The 22,304-nt window shown below is 40.5% G+C and overlaps 1 protein-coding gene across 13 annotated transcripts in view; it reads right to left on the bottom strand.

The window, feature by feature from the left end:
* BCAS3 (BCAS3 microtubule associated cell migration factor) overlaps positions 1–22,304 on the bottom strand; it is a 361,207-nt gene that overhangs the window by 112,971 nt on the left and 225,932 nt on the right. Inside the window, exon 24 of one of the 13 annotated variants that reach the window (XM_057407129.1) lies at positions 15,180–16,243. The exons of the other annotated variants lie outside the window; for them this stretch is intronic. Coding sequence (XP_057263112.1) covers positions 16,128–16,243 — 116 coding nt within the window. The 3' untranslated portion in view covers positions 15,180–16,127. Of the gene's footprint in view, positions 1–15,179; positions 16,244–22,304 lie in introns of those variants that run through there. 13 annotated transcript variants of the gene reach the window in all.

The following is a 22,304-nucleotide window of genomic DNA, read 5'->3' as shown; positions in this document are numbered from 1 at the left end:
GTTGCTTTGGTCTTAATAAAGCACCACAAGAGCCACTGCCTTTACTGCATTAAAAACTGAAATAATGGGCATTAAGCAGAAGTTGCTCTTATAATACACTGATATTTAAGCAGTTCAGCCTGTGATTGGGTTTGCTGAAAGAAGAGCAGATAGAAGAATGGAGTGCAGAAAAGCATTTAATCCTGGCAAGTTTCAAAGACCTTTAGATTTTTAGTAGCCAAGAAATTCAAGTTTTCCTTTTGACTCAGGCTTCTGGATCGAGGGCAGAGGAGAATCCCTGGGTTTAGCACAGTTGTGTGTTTGCCTGCAGTAACCCTCGGCGTGCCAGGCGGCTCTGCATGGCACACTCCTGGCCAGGAAACCCTGCCGGGGAAGGTGGGGGTTTGTTGCTGGGGATTTCTTCCTTTAAACATGCAGTAGATGGAGCAATTCATAAGATTTTCAGGAAAACTTTGGGATTCTCTTATTTAAGGCAGAATCCTCTTCAAACAGCGATGCTTTATATAATGAGGCCTATTTATAGCCTGCCTCTTCGGCTGTTGGCTCCTCCTCTGCTTGCACACTCACCAGTTCAGCTATTATGTCCAATCTCACATGCCTTCTACAGAAATACCTTAAAGTTGCACATGCAGTGAAAAGGAAGCTTATTCACGCAGTTAGGACATGCTTTTTCATGCAATGCTGGTTACTGGAAAGTTTAACTTTTGTTAAAGAGGCTCAAAATCAAACAGGAAAGTGCGTATTTTTCTTCCTCATTTAAGTCTACATATTTTGGGTATTTTTTTTTGTTTCTGTGGCACAGAATAGCTACTTTTCTGGGGGGTGCTAACACTCCTCCGTGGGTTTTTCACCAAGGATGCAAAAAAGAAACACTTTTTTGTGAAGAACTCCTGGAAACGGGGAAATTGAAGACACAAGCCCTCATTGAAAACCTCTAATTTTTTAATTAAATTTACACGTCAGTGGATCTTTTGAGCTTCATCTGTATGTTTTCTATAATGTACATTTCTAGTGCTTTTTCCCATGGGTATTATGCGCTATTTCTAAACTGGGATTACTCAAGTTGAAGTGTGATAAAGGGCACATTATAGCTATATTAAGCAAAACAGGGAGGAGAAAGCTCTTACATAGTCCAAAGAAAGCTGTGCTCAGAGCAGAGGCTCATTTCTGGTAACAAGCAGAGCAAGGCAACCAGTCAGCTAGAAACTGCTGCTATCGAATCAAAGCTTTGTCTTGAGAAATAGCGATTTTTTTAATCCCTTTTTGATGTTTTCTGCTACAAAATAAAGGTTGTTTTCTTCAGAATTGTTAACTCTTGCTCTGGGATATCACTGCAAATGTTGTGAGGAACAGAACATTGCACTGTACGTGAGTGTAACTTGTACGATTACCCTTTGAAAGAGCTAACAGAGAAGAGGGGATTTCTGAACACAGTTTGGGTTCCCGTCTCCTCATGCTGTTTTTCCCAGTGGTTTCACAACCACGTTGTTACTCTTCACAGCTTACCCAAAAGATGCAGGAACTTGCATGGTCCCCACAGTGCCTGGCCCAAATCATACGGACTTGTCAGCAGTGCTGCAGCCATCTGAGCAGGCAGCAGCTGGATGAGGAAAGGAGGGCATGTCAGCTCAGAGCGGCAGAAAAGGTTTTTCACAGCAGCTATTTGCAACCCTCCAAGGAGCTACAGAGGCTGCCCATTAAAACCCTGTTAAAACACTTCTGATGTTGTCAGCAGTGGAGAGCTGAAATAGCACAGTGATCACTGAGATACTATCTGCCTCAAGCAGTTCAGCGGTACTGTCAATAATATGAGCAAGAAGGTACAAGATGAGCAACAACCTAATTCCTACATGAAAATTTCATAAACTCCCTCAGCTGGTAAACACTGGAGATGTGGGCAAACACAGGACAGCCAGTAAACCACCCAGAAAAGATGACCTGCGCTCTGGAATCTTTCCCAAAAGCTTTGAACCTTTAAGTTAATTTACACTTTGAAAGCAAAGCAGTGTAATAGCAAGGAGAAAGCAGGAGGGACGAAGTGATGGCTCTCCCACCAGTGATCATAACCTGCTCGCCAGCTTTGCGCTTCTGACAGAAGGATAAACCATAACGACACTTTCAGGCATAGCCACTCCCAAATACACCTGTAGTTTCTCCTGGCTTTTCTCTACCTTGATTTGTGAGAGCACTGACTCAGTAGCCATTCCTTGGGGTAGTTTTTGCAGATATACTCCAACCAGGCAAGCAAATTTGCTACCTCTCCTCCAGGAGAGCAGTGCCTCCTTTGAAAACAGACCTCCTGATGTGCCAGGGTATTAAAACTGTGAGTAATGATAGCAGAATCATTTACTTCCCTGCTACTCTGTGCTCATGAGTAAGTACTACTCACAGTGAATAATAGCTGGAGAAACAGGGCCAAGGTGAAGAGTTATTTATAATACAGTAGCCCATGAGTAAGCGCTTAACTATGAATTTACTGCTCTGGCTACAATTTCATGAGAAAACGAACAGAGCCAGCTTTTGGATTTCCAGTCTAAAAGGCTATACACCCACAAAAAATCAGTAAGGAAAGATGGGGTAATTATTTATAAAGCAATCATGACAGAGACCATGTGCATCTCAGCTAAACAATCATGGATGCTTCAGTTTCTTAGATATTGTCCTCAGAACTGCTATGGCAGTCAGTGAAACTCCTAGACCCAATGTCTTAAAGCACTATCAGATGCTTCTCCCTTCTTGTGCAATAACATCCACTGCAGAGGACCAAAGGACAGAGCTCACTGGAAATGAAGCAAAGAATTAAGACTGTCATCTGCTCAGCAGCCCTGGATTCAGAGTATCTGCCTATCTTTTAATATGAAGTGACTGCGCTGCCTACAAACTTCTGTCGAGTGTACCCTGCATTTGCAGAAGATCCAGCACACTCTAGAATAACTTTTAATTGTTTCTATCAGCCCAGAACAAGGCAAAGGTTATCTCCAGAAATGCATTACTTTCACCCTAAGCAGTAATGTATTCGGGCATAGTAAAAAATTGTGACCAGGAAAATAGAAAATACTGGGACAACATGATCTTGCTCACCACCCCTTTGGACTTCCTGCACAGAAACATCTCACTTCCCAGCACACCCTGCAGAACAACTGGATATTTTCCAAGCCCCACAGTACAGGTCATGACTGACTGGTGCAAATTTGGATTCTGCTGAGGACCTGCTTATCGACTGAATTTTGGAAGGCATGACACAGCAAGAGACTCCTTGGCTTGCTGTTGCATGTTTGAAGGCTGGTTTATAGCAAAGGACTATGTTTTAGAGCAGCCAGCGTTCTACCCCGCAAAGGCATGTGGCTCAGATTTGTGATGCAAGTGGACGCTTGGAAAAACAGAAGCAGCAATGATTCTACAGGACTGCAATTTATCCCTGAATTGTAAGCACAGAAGGGATGGCTTCCTATGAAATTTTAAAAACCAACTGCTAGTTTTACTATCTGTTGTGCTTCCAGTCTGGAGAGTCCAAGGGGCCTGCTTTCACCATGGCGTTCCAAGAGTTATACACAAACTATGCTCTTCAGCCTTCCTACCGGGAGTTGGTGTTAGCCACATTATTTCAGTGCTGCTGAGCTCATCGTCAAGTGGCCTAACCTCACCTTGGTAGAGAAGCACTGAACTCAGCCAGAGCCATCTGAAAACCCTAATCAGGCACTTCTGCAAACCCAAAGTATCCTCTACATTTTTACATGTCTTTATGACTGTAGAAAGCTGTCTTTCCCCCCTCCTTATCGAAAAGAAAGTTAAAACATTCAGTGTTAGAAAGAAGGAACATCAAGAGTAATGACTGCCTTATTTCGCCTAGTGTCACAAGCCTGAAGTTAAATACCTGCCTCTGTACAACTGTTTCACTTCTTTTATTAGCTAAATATTGTGGCACTGTGCAACTAGAGCACAAAGCCTAAAATTACCATTTGAGATGAGTGTAACTTTTACAAGAGTCAAATATCCCGAACAACCCAGTCAGCCAATAACCCAGCACAAATTAACTCTGGCAAATAATGGGTTTGCTGACCCTACATTCACGAGGCAATAAAACCTACCAACAGCCCCTTGCCTTAAAATATTCAGGCACTTCTCAAAGACAATATAGCTTTTGTTTGTGAGCAAGAAGATCATTAATTAGGAAAGCTTTTAAAAAAGGTTTTAGTGTCATTAGCAAAAACTAATAGGAAAATAAATTAACTTGCAACATCTGACACCAAGTTTGAAAAAAACAAAAGACATTAAAGACCCAAAGCCCAAGGACTGCACCCCATAGATCCACTTCCCTGCAGACCTCTATAACCACAGTAAGTAAATTCAATTTCCTCCCTTTCTTACTGCGTTTTGAGTAAGAGACACATCGCTGTGAATGCAGATCTGTTGTACGGTGGAGTCACGGCAGTATCATTTGAACCAAATCCGTTTAGCTCTTCAACTCCACAACAATGAACATACACTTCAAAACACAAAGCTATAGTCCATCCTTCCAGACTGGTTTTATTTCCAAGAGCTTTTTAACTATAGCAGAACTCCGGTAAAGATATTGTTCAAGAGCTGCCTTATGGCAGGCTGTTGGTGTAAATCCTGATTTCCTGAAGGAACACACATTTTCTAATTATTCTGAAGGTCTGCATTTAATGCAGCATTTAAAAGTAACACATCATGAAAGGTGGCCCGAAGTATTCCATGGATTTGCATAAAATGATCTTTTCCCCTCCCCTGGATGCTTGCTAAGAGACACCATAATTAGTGCGCCAAACAATCACTGCATACAAAGGAGTGCACATAATGAAACTGTCCACTACTTCAACCATGTCAGCTACAGAATGATGAAAGATTTATACCTACTTCATATTAAAATTAATCAGTAAATGTCACACAGCACAGCAAAAACCATGGGCATAATATTAAGAGGGAGTCAGGCCCAGTGCAGAGCTCAAAACCAACAGCCAAGAAGAGTAGGCTCTGCAAGCAAAGTGTTTAGATGGCCATATAATACGTGGCAGAAGACAATTTTCTGGCATTTTTCTTCTAGAAATAAAGAAAATATAGACTTTAAATTATAAAAAGGAAGCTACACAGACAGTAAAATGAAATATTAATAATAGATATCAAAGTTTGGAAAATGAACTGAGACAAAATGTACTTGCAACTGCAACCGCTTGGTAAATCAAATCCGTGCTCTTGGATAGATTGCCTAATTTAAGCAGATGACGTACCTTCCTCTTAGCTTTTGCTTCAAGCTTTCCTTCTATGAGGAGTCAGGGAAGAAATTTTCCTCTTTAACACCTTTACATTTGTGTAAAGCAAAATTAAGACAAAATGCTGATGCAAGCCCCAAAGGGAAAATACTTGTGCCGCAGACCACCTTAAACGCACTCATTGCTGACGCCTGGCTCCAGATCTGGATGTCCCCATGATGCACCAGGGCCCAGTGTCTGCCTGCTGGGATGAAGTTTATTCACAGGAAACATGAAGGAAAAATTCACGCTCAGCTGCTTAATGAGAACTGACATTACATCTCCAGAGAGAGAGAAACTTTGGATGTCAGGCAGGTTAGCATAGGGCAAGCAGACGGTCAATAAAATATCCACTACTCTGATATGATAGATCTAATATTGTGGAAAAAGCCAGAAGTCCTTTTTTTTTTTGATAAGAAAATGAGTTGAAAATGGTGGTTGAAATGGCCTATACAATATTAACCTCCTAAGACTTGAAAACAATTGCAGCTGGCTTCTGAACGTGCTATAAAAGGTAAAACCAAATGAAGATCCATGTAGCACAAGATATGCTTCTGCGGACATGCAAACAGGGTAATTTTGTACAAGTGTACATACAGGCTTTTAGAAAATCTCTCCAAATTTACAGCTAATTTTTAATTATAAAAAAAACCCAAACCAAAAAAAGAAAAAAAAATCTACTGATCACCCAAAATACTTTGCTCAGGGAAAGAGGCACAAACCTCACCTAGCCTGGATCCCAGTAGAGCATCTGCTCACCTGAATGACTCAGGAGCAGCCCCAGCATCAAGGTCAGAGTCCTGGGGCCAGCCTCTCTCCTCCCCTTACGGGATCTAACCTGCTGCTCACTTTTCCAAGCAGGATTCTTACTAGATTTCCTCTCAGAGCAACTTCTTCATGATAGCTCTTTCATGCCCCACTGTCAGCGACTTCTGAAATTCCCCCCCCCCCCCACTTCACCAGATTGAAGTGTTTGGTAGGAAAACCCGGGACGGATAAAGAAAGAGGCAGGCCATATGCAGTGAATCCCTGCAATCATTCTAATGAAGCTAAATCTTTAAGTTTACATAAAAGGAAAATTAAATCAAGCACTGGAGTGGATTGCAAAGAAATGCACCAGGAGATGGATAAAGTTAATCACGTTTAGTTAAGGCTAATGCTGACCTACTCAGGCTTGCCTCAGAGGTCCTTGGTACCTAAGTGCAAGTTTTATCTATATGGGAATAGGCATGCACATGGGGCTGTACCACTGCTAAATACCACAATGAAAATACGAGAAACCAGGGCTGTGGATCACGATCTGGGGACTCCTGAAGCTTGGCATTGTCCTTGAAACCCTGCAGACAGTAATATGTTTAATAGGTAAGTTAGGAAAAACTCCTTCATCTTGGAAAATAATGAAAGCCAATTTAATTCTCACATTGTATGATTCCTGTCACTCACTCTTCCAAAGGGAATCTGGGATTTGATCGGGATGCTCTGTCCGGAGCAGCCACATTTCACAGAGCTGCAGTTCACACCATAGGGCCAAGACACAGCTGCTGGTAGCTCAAACGCACTTAACTGACAGGAGCCTCTTGCTCTGCCCAGGCAAGACCCTGCTTCTGTCTTTCTCTCTCTACAGAAAGTTCTTGGTTTGTCTATGCCCTGTCTTGTGGCCCAAAACTTTAACGAGGAGGTGGCACAGGAATTCCTGGGGTAACTATATTGAATTACTTTAGGTTTGTTTTTCACACAGATCTCACCCACATCTCCAGCAGGTGATGCTAGGAAAATGAGGGACTATTAAAATAAACTCAAAGCATTCCTTGTTTCATTCAACCATTCTAATATGGCATCTTCTACATGGCTTTCTTTTTACCTCCTATCTCTTCAAACAACAGGTATACAATGTTTTGATATAAACCCGCAATGCTGTCTTGGACACACAGTGAGGAAGAGCCATCACAGCCTTGGGCAGGAGGGTGCCTTGCAGCAGCTCTACCACAGCACACACGAGGTGCTGGGTGCTTTGGAGGACCTTTTCAGTCCATGGCCACATATTGACTACTGTAGTTCTATCTGACAGTTAGAATTTAAGAAATTGAGCTGTATTCCCCAAAATGTTTATTTTCATGCAGTGCTGAAGCAAACGTATTCCTTTCACTCCTGCTTCAGCTGATACCAGCCATACAAACTACACAGTCTCCTGATGAAGGAGCAAAAGATTAGGATATGAATCTGTCAAGTTTGGAATATTTTTTTCTGTATAGCTCTGTTCAATGACGGAAGACAATAACGCTTCAGTATTTCCTGAGAATAGCTCATTTGTTCTTTATATCAGTGTTACAGAAAAGATTATTTGCAACTATTCACTTCCTTACAAAATATTCAGATTCTTCAATGAAAAGCGTTTCCCACATTGTGCAGCCACCCACACAGCTCCATTTGAAAGTGAATGAAAAGCTGTGCTTGATGATGTTGAATACGTTAACCTCTTACAGTACTCCAGCTCTGGTGAGCCACTTTTCTTCTGCCTCTGCACAAGGAAGCGTTGAACACAAGCGAGATTCTGTTGATTGCATACAAATAAAGACAACAAAGGCATCAGATGATTATCACCAAGGCGATTTCTGACGATCATAATTTGTGCCTGAAGGCCTTTCATTTCTGGCAAGCTAAAACCAAATTTATACTTGCTACGAATTAAGTGTAATGTGTGTCATAATTAATAATGAGATATGAAACATTTTCCTTTCTACCTCAGGTTACTGGCGTCAGCTTCAACCAGTTCAAACTCAATCAGAAGTCATTACCATTTAAAGAGCAGTTAGTAGTCTGTGTGAAAGAGCCTAGTGGCTTAAGTCCCTTCCCTAATCATAGGTACCACCACCATCATAATTAGCCCTTACAACTGCTATCTCAACACAAACTAGGGACATTGGCTGGCAGATATGAAGCTCAAATATGAAGCTATTGAATGAATGTCCATTCCAATCCTTATGTCTTTTTCAGGGAAGCACAGTTTGCACTGTGCTGCTGCTTTCTGGAAAGTCACCTTTGCTTATAAACTCCTGTTTGATGCCCCAGTCATGGACAGAAGCAGTAGGACCATTCTCCCTTTGCAGGACCTGCTGCCACAGTGGTGAGGGCACAGATGAGGGGCAAGATGCTAGTGGGGTACAAGGACCTCAGGTTGCTGGAGAAATGACAACTCCCAGAGTAGCTCTTTTATGATCCAGTAAAACCTCGTATTTGCTAACTCATATTTACAAAATGACTTTAAATCTGAAATACATCTTTGACTTTGTCCTCTTTTGCATGAGCACATCAGTGCACACCTGACCACAACACTAGTTCCTACAGAACCTTGAATGTTCAGAGCTACATCACATGGGCGCTGTGCAGCTGCCAAGAGGCTGCGAGCCTGACACCTCTCCAGCAAACAGGGGCATGAATTACTTGGAACACAGCACAAACACATCCAGACTTTTCAAACAATCCAAACACATAAAACACCCCCCTGCAATTTGACTAAAACACTCCGCAGTTGCACTGCTGTTCTGTAACTCTTAAGCACAACACAAGTTGGGCATTAGCTCTTTAAAACCTCCAGCATTTCTTTCTCAGTTTTCCTCATTTCCCTACTTGCACATCTCTGCACGGAGCATCCCAACGAGGTGCATGAGGCTTAGGCCAACATATCACTTTTCCCTTCCCGTCATCCCATTTCACCACAAAATCTGATTCTTCCATCTGTCCCTTCCTCCTCGCCCCATCTGGTGAAATTCAGCAGTTGCATTAACACAATCTGATGCTCCAGCCAGTGCTCGCATCCGCACGTCTGCACTGCAGCATCGCTGCTTGGTTCCTTTAAGAGATCACTAAAAGAGATGTTAGTATATTGAAGAAATTCAGAGGAGGAAAAAAAAAAAGAAAGAAAGAAAGAAAGAGTTGCTCTTCTTTGAGAGCTGGCTGGAATGGAGAGCTATCTTCATAAATAGACAGGAAACAGAAAAGACTAATGTTGGGCAGATGACAGATCCCTGAATTCAGTTAACTGGCCTTCAAGATATGAACTGTTCTATTAAACATAGAGGCATTATGTTGGTCATCCACTTTAAGCCCAAGAGTGATTAAAATGCTGGCAGAAAATAAAAACTGGCTATTGAAGAGCTTGCCCTGAGGTCCTAATTTCAAATCAAATTTTACAGCGCTGCACAGGAACAATGGCAGCCCAGTACTCCAAGTCTTCTTTTTGTCACTTTGTACAAAGAAACCCCCTCAAACTCTCTCAAAGAACAATGGCCCCTCTAGATTCGCAACTACGCCAAGAATGGGCTCAAACCATACAAAAACACATTTTAAAAATACATTTTACACTGCCCTTGACATTTGAGATAAATAGAAGCCAATGCATTGAAATTCCAAGTATTTTTTTATAGCCTTTCACAATGTGAATTTTTGATTTTCCTCAGTCTACTTGATCTTTGACATTCTGGCCTCTGCAAAAGGAGGACACAGCAGAGCAGTCAAAGAAATTAATTATGCAGATAATTGCATTTTATTAAAATGATTACTGTAGCAGAGAGCTCAGTAAATGACAGCTCCACGAACCTGGCCCCCACAAGAAATCAAGAGGACACAAACAGTTCATTTTTAATTGAAAAACTTCTCAGCTATTAACATTTAATTATCTGTTACCGATATAGGGCACTAGTTTAATTAAGCATTTTTCTATACGTCAGGTTTGCCTTTTAGTACAACCACTCTTTCAAAGTTCTGCTCAGCTGCTGCAGATTCCCTGTTTCTACAGTGTGAGTTTATGTGAATTTGGCAGCTTGGATACAGGCAGTTGTTTCTCAATGAACAGCACACAAGACCATATGTTTCAACATTTAAGCAATTTAGAATCAGAGGTATAATTCTGAGTGTCCTTAGCAGAAATTGTACATTAAATACCCAAAGGATCTGAGCTCTACAAGAGATACGGCCTTTTTTAGCACTTTTCCCATAGCAACAAAACCACTCTACGCTACTTATATCATATACTCGAACCACAAGCATGCTGAGAGCATTGGTGAGCTGACTGAAGTCTGCAGCCAGACCTTTCAAGGGCTGCTGTGTTTTCAACAGCAAGGGACAAGCAAGTATGTCTTTTTCCCTTTCTGCTTCCTGCACCTCTCCCCCATCAGGCAGGATTCATCCAGGATTACCTCTGAAACACAGCTACGGTAAGGACTCATACCTGGCTTCTTGATTTGTGGACATCTACTTTATAAGATGTTGTTATCAGTCACTTTCTTCGCCACCCCAAAATAAGGCCAGACGTGTTCCTTGCGTCCTTTTAATTTCTGGGATGATGGACATCACCAGAACTATGGATTTAATTCAAGATAGGGCCAAGGCACATCTGGCATGATAAGCCATGCCCTTGTGCTGGTTTGTCCACTCAGCTTTTCTTGACATGAGGTCACACAAAGCCCAAACTGCATGAGAACATTTTAAAAATAGGTTTGGAGAGAAAAAAACCCTAACAAATCCTGAAAGGAATAAAAATATCACAAACTGAATCACTGCGTCTATTAGTGAGTCTTTATGGTTTCAATCACAACACCTGCAATAAAATCAGACTGAAAATGACAGTCCAAAATTGAAATACAGTGGTATTTCCTCCTTAAAGGACAGCACAAGCCAAGAAACCCAGCAGACTACCAAATACCCTGAAGAACTTGAGTGAAGGCGTGTTCTTAAAAGCAATGATCCCCCCTGAAGTCACAAGCAATACTCCTCATCACGCATGGAACACAGGGTTGCTGTTCCTGCAGACAAACTCAAGACCCATTTTGCCACTTTCACTCCCTTTTAACCACTTCTCTGAACACGCTGTGCTGTAGAACAGTCACTTACTCTTCAGTTTTTCACACTAACATTTTAGAGAAAATCAAAGCAGGAAACAGTTTTCTCCACAGTGGGAATGCTGTCCTGCTCCAGGCAGGCAGTCCTCACATTGCTACTGCAGGGGCTGAGATGGATTCAAGATTACTTCTCTTGCTGCTTCTCTTTCCATCCCATATACGTATGGAAACTAAAGAGATACAGTATTCAAAAATATTTCCTTACAACACTGTCATTAAATAACCCATTTTACATGACTCATCATGATTTCTAGACCTAAAATGCTTTCAAAATCTTCTTCATCCATGTATGAAGGCTTTTGTATGGTGAAGGTTCTGTCATTTGGTACCCTGCTATAGAAATTCACTTCAAACGCCTGAGTGATTCTGATTAAAACAAGCAAACAAAACCTCCAGGAGTAATTCCATTTGTGGGTATTTCCTTTAACAGCATTAATAATCTAATGCATTTAAAAAGAAGATTTAGAATAATAATTCACTTGTATTTCACAGGATTAAAAATGCAATATATGTAATACAGCCACAGTACATAAATAGACACGTATCAAGAAGGTACTCTGGCAGCATCCATTTCTGCTGCGCAGGAGTCCAATGCCGACACCTTTGTAGGTCATTTCAGTTTTACTTCAGATAATCTACTTCAGTGGCATAAAATCCAGAGAAAACTTCTATTATTCAGATAGGTCAAAAAGTACAGATTCTGTGGGATATAGCTCAAAAAATATACTGATCAGAAACGAAAATAAGTATACAAAGTAGATTTAAAACTAATAACTGCACACCCAAAAGAAGACACGATCATCTAGGAATTTCTTTGCCTCCTGTTCATCAACTGGAACTTAACGAAATAATGCCCACTAAACCTGCTAATTTTATGTCTTTACTCAGATATATCAAAGAGAACTGGTGGTTCAGACTCAAGAACACAAAGGGAGTTCTTGTAGGGCAGCATGTTTCACAGTTTGTCTCTCCTCCTGCTAAGACAAGAATCATTTTCAGTAGCAACAACGAGTATGTTAAATGAATGTATGGTTTAGAAGGAAAGAGAGAAGAACTGCCAACTCCTGAGAGCTCCTGGCTACCTGGGTGTGGGGGAGCCCTGCGGGCCCTTGTCAAAGCAGCCCAGGTTATTCTTGTCTCCCACTTTTCACTAGAAACTCCACCCTGACCCCGAGAAACACTCATCAGAACTAGGCTATTTCCATGAAACATATCTCCACTGTGAAAGCACTTACTGCAAACATTCCCATCCCATTCTAATTTTAATTTGTGCTAAGTTTCAATGCAAAGGACCAGACACAGCTGCCCCATTTCCTCCTCCAAAGCATCCCCATTTCTGAGTTCCCTGCCCAAACCATGAAATGAAATCTGTGGGGCTTTAAGGCATGTGTGTGTTCAGGAAAATTAACCTTTAATTAAATAAAGTGCCACTTAACTATTACTGGACCCGTTGGCTATATCTAATAGCAAGACTACTAAATAAAGCCCTTACAAGAAAAAACGCACGCTGCGGGAAAATAGGATTGTTATTTTTAACACTGATAATTTTGTTTAAAAGAAGATTCCTTCCTGTGTTTCATCATTTTACGTTATGTTCTATTATAGAAACTGATGTGGGAAAAAAAAGTTCAGAAAAATCCAGGCCCAGAATATTATGGAAAAAAGAAGCACCAAATGTAAAGGTCCTGTAATATTTGGTATCTTCAGATTTTTCTGCACTGGTTCACATGACCCCCGCTTTATTTTTAGAAAGGCAGCAATTCCCGCTTGGATACGGTGCAATACCTTGTACCCGAATGTTGCTCTGCACAAATAAACCACAGGAAAGTGTTGACTTAAAAATAAAACATTGGAAAAGGAGAAAGTTTTTTTCCTCCGTGAAAATTTCCGGAAAAGCTGTAAACAAAGGCAGGTTTGGCTCAGTGGCTGAGTGACTCCGTTGAGCTGTTGAGGATGGAGAACATATCAAACCTCACAGAGTGAGGAAATGTTTGTAAAACAGTTAGTAAATCATAGGCAGCAAGGTCACCATGTTTAACAGCAGGAATGACACTTTGCCAAAAGCCCAGCTGTGAAAGGGCGTATCTGCACACGGGCTCGTCCCTCTGTTACTCTTCTGCACGTCTGAATTTTGATTGGGGTTTTAAAGACCTATTTCTTTAAAAGCAAGCGAAATGCACAGGATTTCAGATTGAGGACATCTGCCAGAACTGACACACTCATCCATCAAATCATCTCAGTACCTGGTTTTGTTTCACCAAACACAACATAAGCTGTTAAAGCATCAAGAAATTCCCTACAGATTGATACCGACTGACCTTGTTATCTCAGCGACGGAGCTTTAAGTTCTTGCTGCTGTTCTGAATTCACACACAGGAAAAAAAAACCCCAACAATCTGGCCTCTCTGAGATCTGGCATTGCCAGAAGGTGAAATTATACATTTTTAAATGCAGACACTACAAACCCATGTATGAATAGAGGGAGTTGAATTCATCTGATGCCAAGAAACCCAGGAATGATTATTTCAAGTTTAAAAGTTGTCATGAAATCACTTCATAATATGGAGAGATTTATAAAATGCCTCACCTGCTACTGTGGAAATCAAACACACCGCGGCGTGTCACTGGCAGGCAGCATATAGCAAAGGAAGTACTTAAGCACATACTTGACTTCAGCTCCTTGCATGTTTGAAGTTAAGCTTGTATGTAAGTGCTTTGCTGGACTGGGGCCTATATGCTCCACAACCATAATAAAAAAAAAAAATCCTTATAAATTACTTACATATTACATCTACATTAAAATGTTGGGGTTTAAATCACAGTTTATGATGAGGTTTTAAAGTGCCCTGTTCCTCTGTTCCCTATATTATGAGACAATGCAACAAGCAACTAGGGAGAAACACTTGGTTTACATGATGAAAACAGGCCTTGCTTTTTGGGGAAGAACCCATGGGGCATTCCTCCTTCCTTTAGGTGGCAGAAAAGTGACGTTCCAGTTAGTGAAAGCACAGTTGGTAGGCAAAAGATTAAGTAAGAAATCATTTGATCAATGCCTGTTAAACATAAGTAAGAACTACGGCGTGACATGAAGCAACTGAAATTTAATGCCAAAGTCAAACTTGCTTCAGAAACAGGAATAAAGAAATACTCATGGGGAGGGTGTTTCTACTATGAATCCCTTCTTTTAGTCTAGCTCTACTGCTTTCTTTGTAAAGCAAAATTCAAGTTAAAATGACTCCTGAATCCAAACTCTACATGCCTTGGACACAGTCACAATGTGGTTACCATTTTTCAAATGGCTCTTCTCATCAGCAGCCAAACCAAACTCTTCTACTTTAAGAGATATTTTGTGTTTTGGGGGGTGAGCAACCCAGCGAAAGATGTAAACTTTGCAAGTGAAACTCACTCTGCTTTTAAACACACTCCTCAGCCCTGCTCTGAGAAGTTCTGCAGCCACCAGTGAGCCAGCACAGAGGTCCATTAGCGTGGCCACCACAGAGACCCCGCTTTGTCAGCCTGCTCTGGTGCAGACATGCATTTAAAGCTATGTTCCTAGGAAAAGGAAGGAAGGAAATGACTTTAAGCTACATTTAAGTTACTATTTTCACTGGTTTTGCCACTTTAAAGCCAAAGGTGACTTCTAAGGAAAAATATTTGTAGTATAAATTTCATACAGAAATAATAATTCTTGAGTGAAGCCATATTTATAGGGGACTTTGTAAAGGTCAAGTAAGTTAACACCAAATAATAAAAATTGAGGCCAACTCTATGCATATGTACATGGCAAGGCACTAATTCTTCTGACACTACAATTATAGAAACAGGAGTTTCTATAAGATTATGATCATATTTAACAAGAACTCCACCAATCAATGTAACAGGAGGAAGAGGAAATTCATCCTAAAGGCAAGGAACTGAAAACCACTAAGAGAAGAGGGTTAAGTTTAGTATTATGTAAACCTGAAAGTGACTTTAAAATAATGAAATAAAATAATTGAAACTAAAAAATAATTAAACTTGAATCATTTACCGATCTCTGCTTCAAGAGGAGAGACTCCTTAAATGGAAAATCCTACAGTGAAATGATGGACCTGACTATTAATTAACCAGTCCTGTGTGTTGAACATTTCCATTTGGTTAATCTTCTGGAAAGGAATTACTGTTTCATTTTACGAATTCTTCTTCTTTGCTCATTACATGAAGCTTTTAGCATGTCTGCTACCATACAGTTTACTTTTCAGTCTTTTCTTCTTCTTTGGTCTTTCCTGTTCAAGCTCTGCTCAGTAATATGGATCAGTTGTGCTTTGTTGAGCAGTTCAGTGAGATTAAATCAACAATACAGTTTAAACTGCCAGTACATAAGTTAAAATTTACCTCCCTTAATCTATCTTATGTGCTTCAGAATTTTACTCCAAGAACCAGAGATATTAATTAACAGACAATATGCTTACCATTTAATTACTAAAATTTCTGAAGAAAGCTCTTGCTACCCATTATTATTTTGCTACCTCTTGCTGAATGCGCAGCACTTCCTCCCGTTTCTGCATCTGAGAGATTCTCGTGCCTCTACTGTCACCGAGATATTTAGGGCCCTATTCCAACCCACCCATCCTAGTTCCCAGGAATAGGAATTTGTTTATTTGTTACCAACAAAGCTAAAATTGTACTGAAAAATGCTTCAAAAGAAAGTGATGGAGCTCAGAGATTCACATGAAGCCCTGTTGTTACAGATGGTGGATTTTCTTTGTCAAGAAGCCGGCAGATTACTGCCACGGGAAGCTTGCATTCTTAGCCCTGCTGCACATTTCCCTTGGATTGGCCTCAAGTAACATTTGCCTGCTTATTCCTCTAAGCACCAGATTTGTTACAGTGAAAAACAAACACACTTTTTTAGGTTTTGGAAGGTAGATTGTGTGCCCTGAAAGAGTTTATTTGACCTGGAGTCTGGATTTGAAATTATTCAAGCACATCCCATGGATGTTATCAGTCTCAGATGCTTCCTACCAGTTACTTCACGGAATAGTACTTGAAATACTTCACATTTCCTCTCACCTTGCTTTGTGCTTCTATCAAAAGCTGTAAAGAAACAGATTACTGTACTTCATTATAGTTGTTGCAATTATTGCTATTTGTGAGGGTTTCCAACAGTAACACTGCCATATGCAGTGTTATTCTTACACATACTAAGCTTTATAGACAACAAAAAGTACAGGAGTATATTTGAATTACTATTTTGTAAACACTGATATCCTTTAATGCAGACATCTTAATGACTGCTTTTGGGTTTCAACCAATGCATGCCTTAGTCTTTTAACGTGATAGACCACCATCATCTCTTGCTTTAAACTCCTTGTCCAATTTAGAATACCTAGATCCCATTCAGTTCTCTTATTTTATGGGATTTTGTTTCTCAGAAACTAAACAAGTGGGCACTTGAGAAAATTAACTCTGTAAAGGCAGAAGTCTAACAACCATCTTTAGGAGAAATGACACTGCTTGACTTTGACATTGCTATGTTCTCTTCCCCCCTCCAATGCTGAAATTGTCCCTTGAGCTCACTGCCTTGCAGGCAGAGCTTAGCTCAAGCATCCACCTCTTAACACTAACCCCTGATGTCTGGTCCTTTATGTGCCTACTTCAGAAAGACAAGAGTTAAGAGAAAAAATTCAGAAGCCTGAAGGTAGCAACTACAAAAGAAATCAAATTGTTTATTAATGCATCCATCAAACCTCCTGGTAACCCTTTATGGTACTGGAACCTCCCTGAAGTATTCTGACTTTTATATATATTCTTTTAAGCTGTAGAAGTCTCAAGATATATTTTTCACTTTAAAAATAAATAAATTACTGTATCTGAGTAAAAATGTTGATTCATTTCTTCAGGACACGTACTCCTCCCTTGCCACTGCAAAGCCACTTCAGCTTTCCGAAACACCCTCGGTGCACATGTCTATGTAAAATCAACACTCCTCTTGCACCAGGGCAGGGGCTGGCCCTTATCTCTGGGGGAGATTGCTGGCCCTGGACCGGCCGGGCGGTGTTTCCAATTTCCTTATATAACAAAGCTCCGATGTCGGGAGGAAGTGGGCAGATACTGAGAAATCAGGGAGGATAAAAAGCACTAGACCCGTAACCTCTGGGGTCAGGAGGTTATGACTTCAGGGCCTAACAGTAAGGTGGAAGGATGTGTTCAGGTAGTTTTAAATTACCTTGTTTCACTGGTCTTTTCCAAGAGGAAGAGAGATAAGATCAAACGCAGAAGATTGATATCACATACAAGAATATACACACACGGCTAATGTGAATATTACTTCTGTTTTCCAACTGTAAGTCGTTTGAACGTTCAGAAGTTGAAAAGGACTCCTTCCCCCACAGCACAGTTGTGATTTCATAGTCAGAAGAGCTGCAGTGCTGATAAGCTATCCAGGATCTCTTTTGGCCTCTATGATGATAATTATTTACAGAACCAAAAGATGAATTTGCATGACCATAAGTCATTTTCCAAATCCAAACAGGGGTGGGTACACATATGACAAACTGTAAACGGAAAATACAGCTTTGGCCATTCATGTAGGTCTTTATGCATCTGCACGTGCAGCAGTAAAGGACAGAAATCCTCTCCCCATGTATGAAGAAGTTCTGAAGTCCCAGTTTTCAACTTGGATGCTCAAGTATTGACTTCATGATCATCAAAGAACTGACATCACTGGCTGGGATGGCATGAAACACGGGAATCATAATGTAAAATTAATAGTCACAAAACACCATCAGAGACCAGGAAAGAACTTCCCTGACATCACTGTGCAGACATCAATGATGTTGAAGGAAAGGGCTGCCTAAGTTTCTGCTTGCCACTCCAGCCTGAAGTTGAGATTCAGCGTTCCCCACTGCAGATGTGGTGATGTGTTTCTAATGTACCTACTTTTGGCCATAAAAGGAGCTTGGCTGCTGCAGGGTTTTTTTGTTAGGTTGGGTTTTGTTTCTTTATTAATATCTGAAGAAGACACCAACATAAAGTAAACCAGAAAGTGACCATGGCAATCACTGCACTCTTGTAAGCTGCTACAGTAAACCTTAAAGAAAAGTACAGACCACAGAAAACTGTAGATAAAGGGCTTGATTTTGTCAAACTCAAATGAAAATGTGGACTTTCAAACTATGAAAGTATCGTGCTTCACACCACAAATACTAAAAGACGTGTGTTCTTTTGAATAAAAGAACTAATGACTATTCAGAAGATGATAAATAACTGAAAATTGAGTTTCTTCATTTCTTATGGGAAATTAGTTTGTGTGAAAAAGAAACAACTGTCATCTTTTCCTACGAAAACAGCCTCTGCACTTCCAGTGAACTTCCACCTTCACGGACAACTTTGGAAACAGGCCTCAGTAATCTAGGATCTTCTTACATGTCATCCAGTTCTAATCAAAGGGATGTTCTAAATTAACATTAAAGAACAGCAGAGTAAAGCACAAAGCACAAGTTATGAGCAACGTCCTCAGCAATTTACAGGTTAGAGATTTTGCTAAAGGACAGATGCATTACTGAACACTGCACTGAGAAATCTAACCCGTTCTGCTTCCCTATAAATTCTCTTTTATAGGAGATTTGCCTCAACAGCAAAAGATACCATTAGGAAACCAGTCCTGAAAAACATTCTTTTAATTGCCTTTGGATGAAAGCTACAGAATGTAAAGGTCTGGATTTGTTCAACTGATGTAATGTCCACCTATACTATGAGCAATGCATTTGCGTGATGACTTTGAAATGCTGCATCAAGTCTTTTCCGTACCATAAAACCTAACTCCACAGTTGTGAACTCTGAAAGGCGAGCCTTTCACATCTCAGACTTCTTTTCTGCATTATTTGGACTTGTTGATCTTAAAGGTCTTTTCCAAGCCAAATGATTCTATGATTCTATGGTATGTAGTTGTTAAGGTTAGGATTCTACTTTGATCTGACAGATAAAAATGTGCTAAGAGCAGGTTAAAGCGATAGGAATAAACCGTATCTGCCAATTAAAACTCAGAGGAACAGTCAGCAAACTTCTTTGTCTCCCCTTCCATCAATGTGACTATTTGAATACTCAGAAGACATGAGTGGAGCATAAATCTTCACATGATTCTTCAATCTGTCTACAAATGACCATGACATTACATATAAAGTATTCTATATATTGTATATGCTTCCCTTTTAAACAGTTAAGGAGTGTATCAGACACCGTGATAAACACAGAAAACTGAGCGTGAATACCGATAAATGCAAGCCTTCCGTCTCGGAAACTCTTCACTTATTTGATTAAGTTAGGTGAAAAACAAAGCAGTCATGCTTGTAGCTTTTCTTCCTTCTTCCTTTCCTCCACTCTTTTATTCCTAATGCGAATCGGAAGTCTATGTGGAGCAGCCTGGCTAGCCCCAGTCTAACCTCCCCATCTGGAAGGGAACTAACCAGCCTTGGGGCTACTTCCAACCCTTCCCAGCTGTTGGGTTTGGGTTTTTTGTTTTTGTGGGCTTGAGAAAGCATATTTATATAAATGATTGCCATATCCTCTGCCAGCTGTTGACCCTGCTCTTGTCCCGGTTGGGGCATGTTTTTCATTTCTAGCGGCCCCAGACTGGAACTGACCCTGACAGAGTTAGCACGCTATGCAAACAGCTTCACGCGTTCTTGCTGTGACAGATAAGACAATGGCTGCCCAGTGCAAGCCGCTGGCCTGGTGTTTCCCTTTGGGCTAATGTCACACAGCTCCAAATGGAAAGAGGGCTTAGAAAAAATAAATGATGAGATTCACAGCACTGGTGGGAGGCTTCCTGTCCCCAGCAGAAGCGCTCGGTGATTTCAGATACTGCTCTTATTAGCAAAAAGGTTAACAAAAACACACGTGAAGAGGCATTTTCACCCGGCCACATCTTACATTAGGTACCAGAAAGTTTCCTGAACTGAACTGTCAAAACATTCCTGAACTATTTTTGCCGACCTGGTTTTCCTCCCATGGAATGGAGAGATGATGAATCTTCACTCCAGCCCTTGAAAACAAATTCCAGCAAAATAATAATACTGAAAAAAAATCAGTCACAACCTACAACAGTAACATCTTTAAACTTCCAGATCAACGCATCTGACAAGGAAAACGTTTTCTCTGTATCCCAAAGCGCTGTCCCGGAAACATATCCAGCACACTAAATACCCCATGTTTCCTGGTCACCTGTAACTACACTGAAACAAGAATATCCTGAACTATATTAAAGAATTACTTTGTAAAAAGGGGAATGCTCTCAGCAAACCCTTCTAAGGAAATGGCAGTTACTTGCTTTGGCTGTTTTTAACTAATACCACTGAAGTTAAATGGGACACAGACAATGAACTGTCGCCTTTCCAACTTCCATAAGCATTATCAGAGTTTTTGATAATAAGTAGAGGTGGCATATGTGTTCTGGTTAGTATGCAGAAGAGCCTCGTTTTATTCTCAATGCACAGATTTAATTAAAAATAAATTTACTGTTAACGCTTAAAGTGGTGCCAAGATTATCCAAACAGAAGGTTTATGATACTTAATAATTGATAAGAGGAGGGAAATTCACAGATTGCAAACGACTATTATTTAGTAGGTCTGTTTGCAAAGGTGAAAGTGGCACTGCAGCTCGCCAAGAGGAAAAAAAATCCCTGCTTTTAGTATAGTTAGAAAACAATGAATTTAGGAAACACTTTCTGTAAGCATTTGGAATTAAACTGGTATTACAGATCCCTGACTGAGAACTAGTTTCACTGACTACTTTGGATAACGTTGAATATGATAATATTCAAAGTGTTTTCTGAGACATCAGCTTCAGTCCAATTCCACACAAGGGGAGTTTTAGTTACTCTCTTTTTAATATCACCACAGAGGAGATCAGCTTTTTTAAGGCAGTGATTCTCAGCTTGGATTTCAAACCAGCTTTAGCACAATGTGCCAGAAATTTCCACAAGTGCTGAGAGAATTAACTGATGGGATCTTTGAAGCCTCTCTATCCCAGATTAACTAATGCAAAATCTGTGAAATCACTGTTCAATCTTCTTTTTTTGTATGGCTAGACGTGTTTGCAGTGGTCGGGATGACAAGATGCTCCCAAGCCATCTGGCTCCTCACACAGGATTTGATTCAGAAAATTAATAGTAACACCATCGGTGTGCACATATTGCAACAATCCAGAAATCCAGTCCTGTTACACAACCGAAGCAGAGGTTTTGTAATTCCCCCAATAGGTTACGTAGGCTGAAAACGCTGATGCTACAGCCTTCAAAAACATCTTCATCAAACACTGTGAGTAATGAGTGAGCAATGTCACTACACACGGAACCTCAGGCTGCCCTGCACTCCTCACCCCGCTGTGCGCCCCGAACGCAGCCGCCTCCTCAAGAGCAGGGCACTAATTCACTGTGGTGAAAAGCCTGACTTGGAACACTCCACTCAGAATGAAAAGGGGAAAAGAATCCTTCTACTTTCATGTATTATGCAAATATAGTATCTATAAATAATGTGGCTTTGTGCTTTCAATAAATGCTACCTAGCATGTATCAGCCTATGAATTCAATTCTTCTTTTAAGGCTATCATACTACAGACATTTTCATGGTTGAGCAAAAGATCCATTGGGCAAACTGCAAGTTTTGTTTACAAATCAAGCTCGGACCATCCAAACAACAGGACTGTGGGAATTTAAAGGCAGCTTTATACAACTTTCTTGAGTCCAATTCAGTAAACCCATGCTTCTATATGAGAAAGAAAAGCTTTTTGGCAGAAGTGCTGCTTACCAGAACAGATGTAGGGTTTAGAGAAACTTGTATAAATTATCTATGTTAGATTAATTGTGTATTAAAATGTTACTTTAAAAGATTATTTTAGTTTGCTTCAAGATGAGCATCTTACTATATTTTACATAATTCAAAGCTTATTGCCATTAAAATTCATTAGATCTGCGTATTCAAATCCAGGAGGTATCTTTGGAAACACTCAGCTGACATGTTTAACTGCAACTGTAAAATTTCAGCTTTCTTTAGAGGTTTCTAAGCAGAGTTTCTGGATGCTGCAGCAGAGATTGCCTGGCAGAGGAGACGGACAGAGCTCCCGGGGAAACACCGCAGTGTCAAACGCATGAGAAAG

The sequence above is a fragment of the Pezoporus wallicus genome, unplaced genomic scaffold, assembly GCF_028554395.1.
Source record: "Pezoporus wallicus isolate ANWC-B61680 ecotype Strahan unplaced genomic scaffold, APGP_CSIRO_Pwel_v1 contig_10389, whole genome shotgun sequence".
Taxonomy (NCBI): domain Eukaryota; kingdom Metazoa; phylum Chordata; class Aves; order Psittaciformes; family Psittacidae; genus Pezoporus; species Pezoporus wallicus.
The sequence above is the reverse complement of the archived record's forward strand: the minus strand, read 5'-3'. Positions and strand labels throughout refer to the sequence as shown.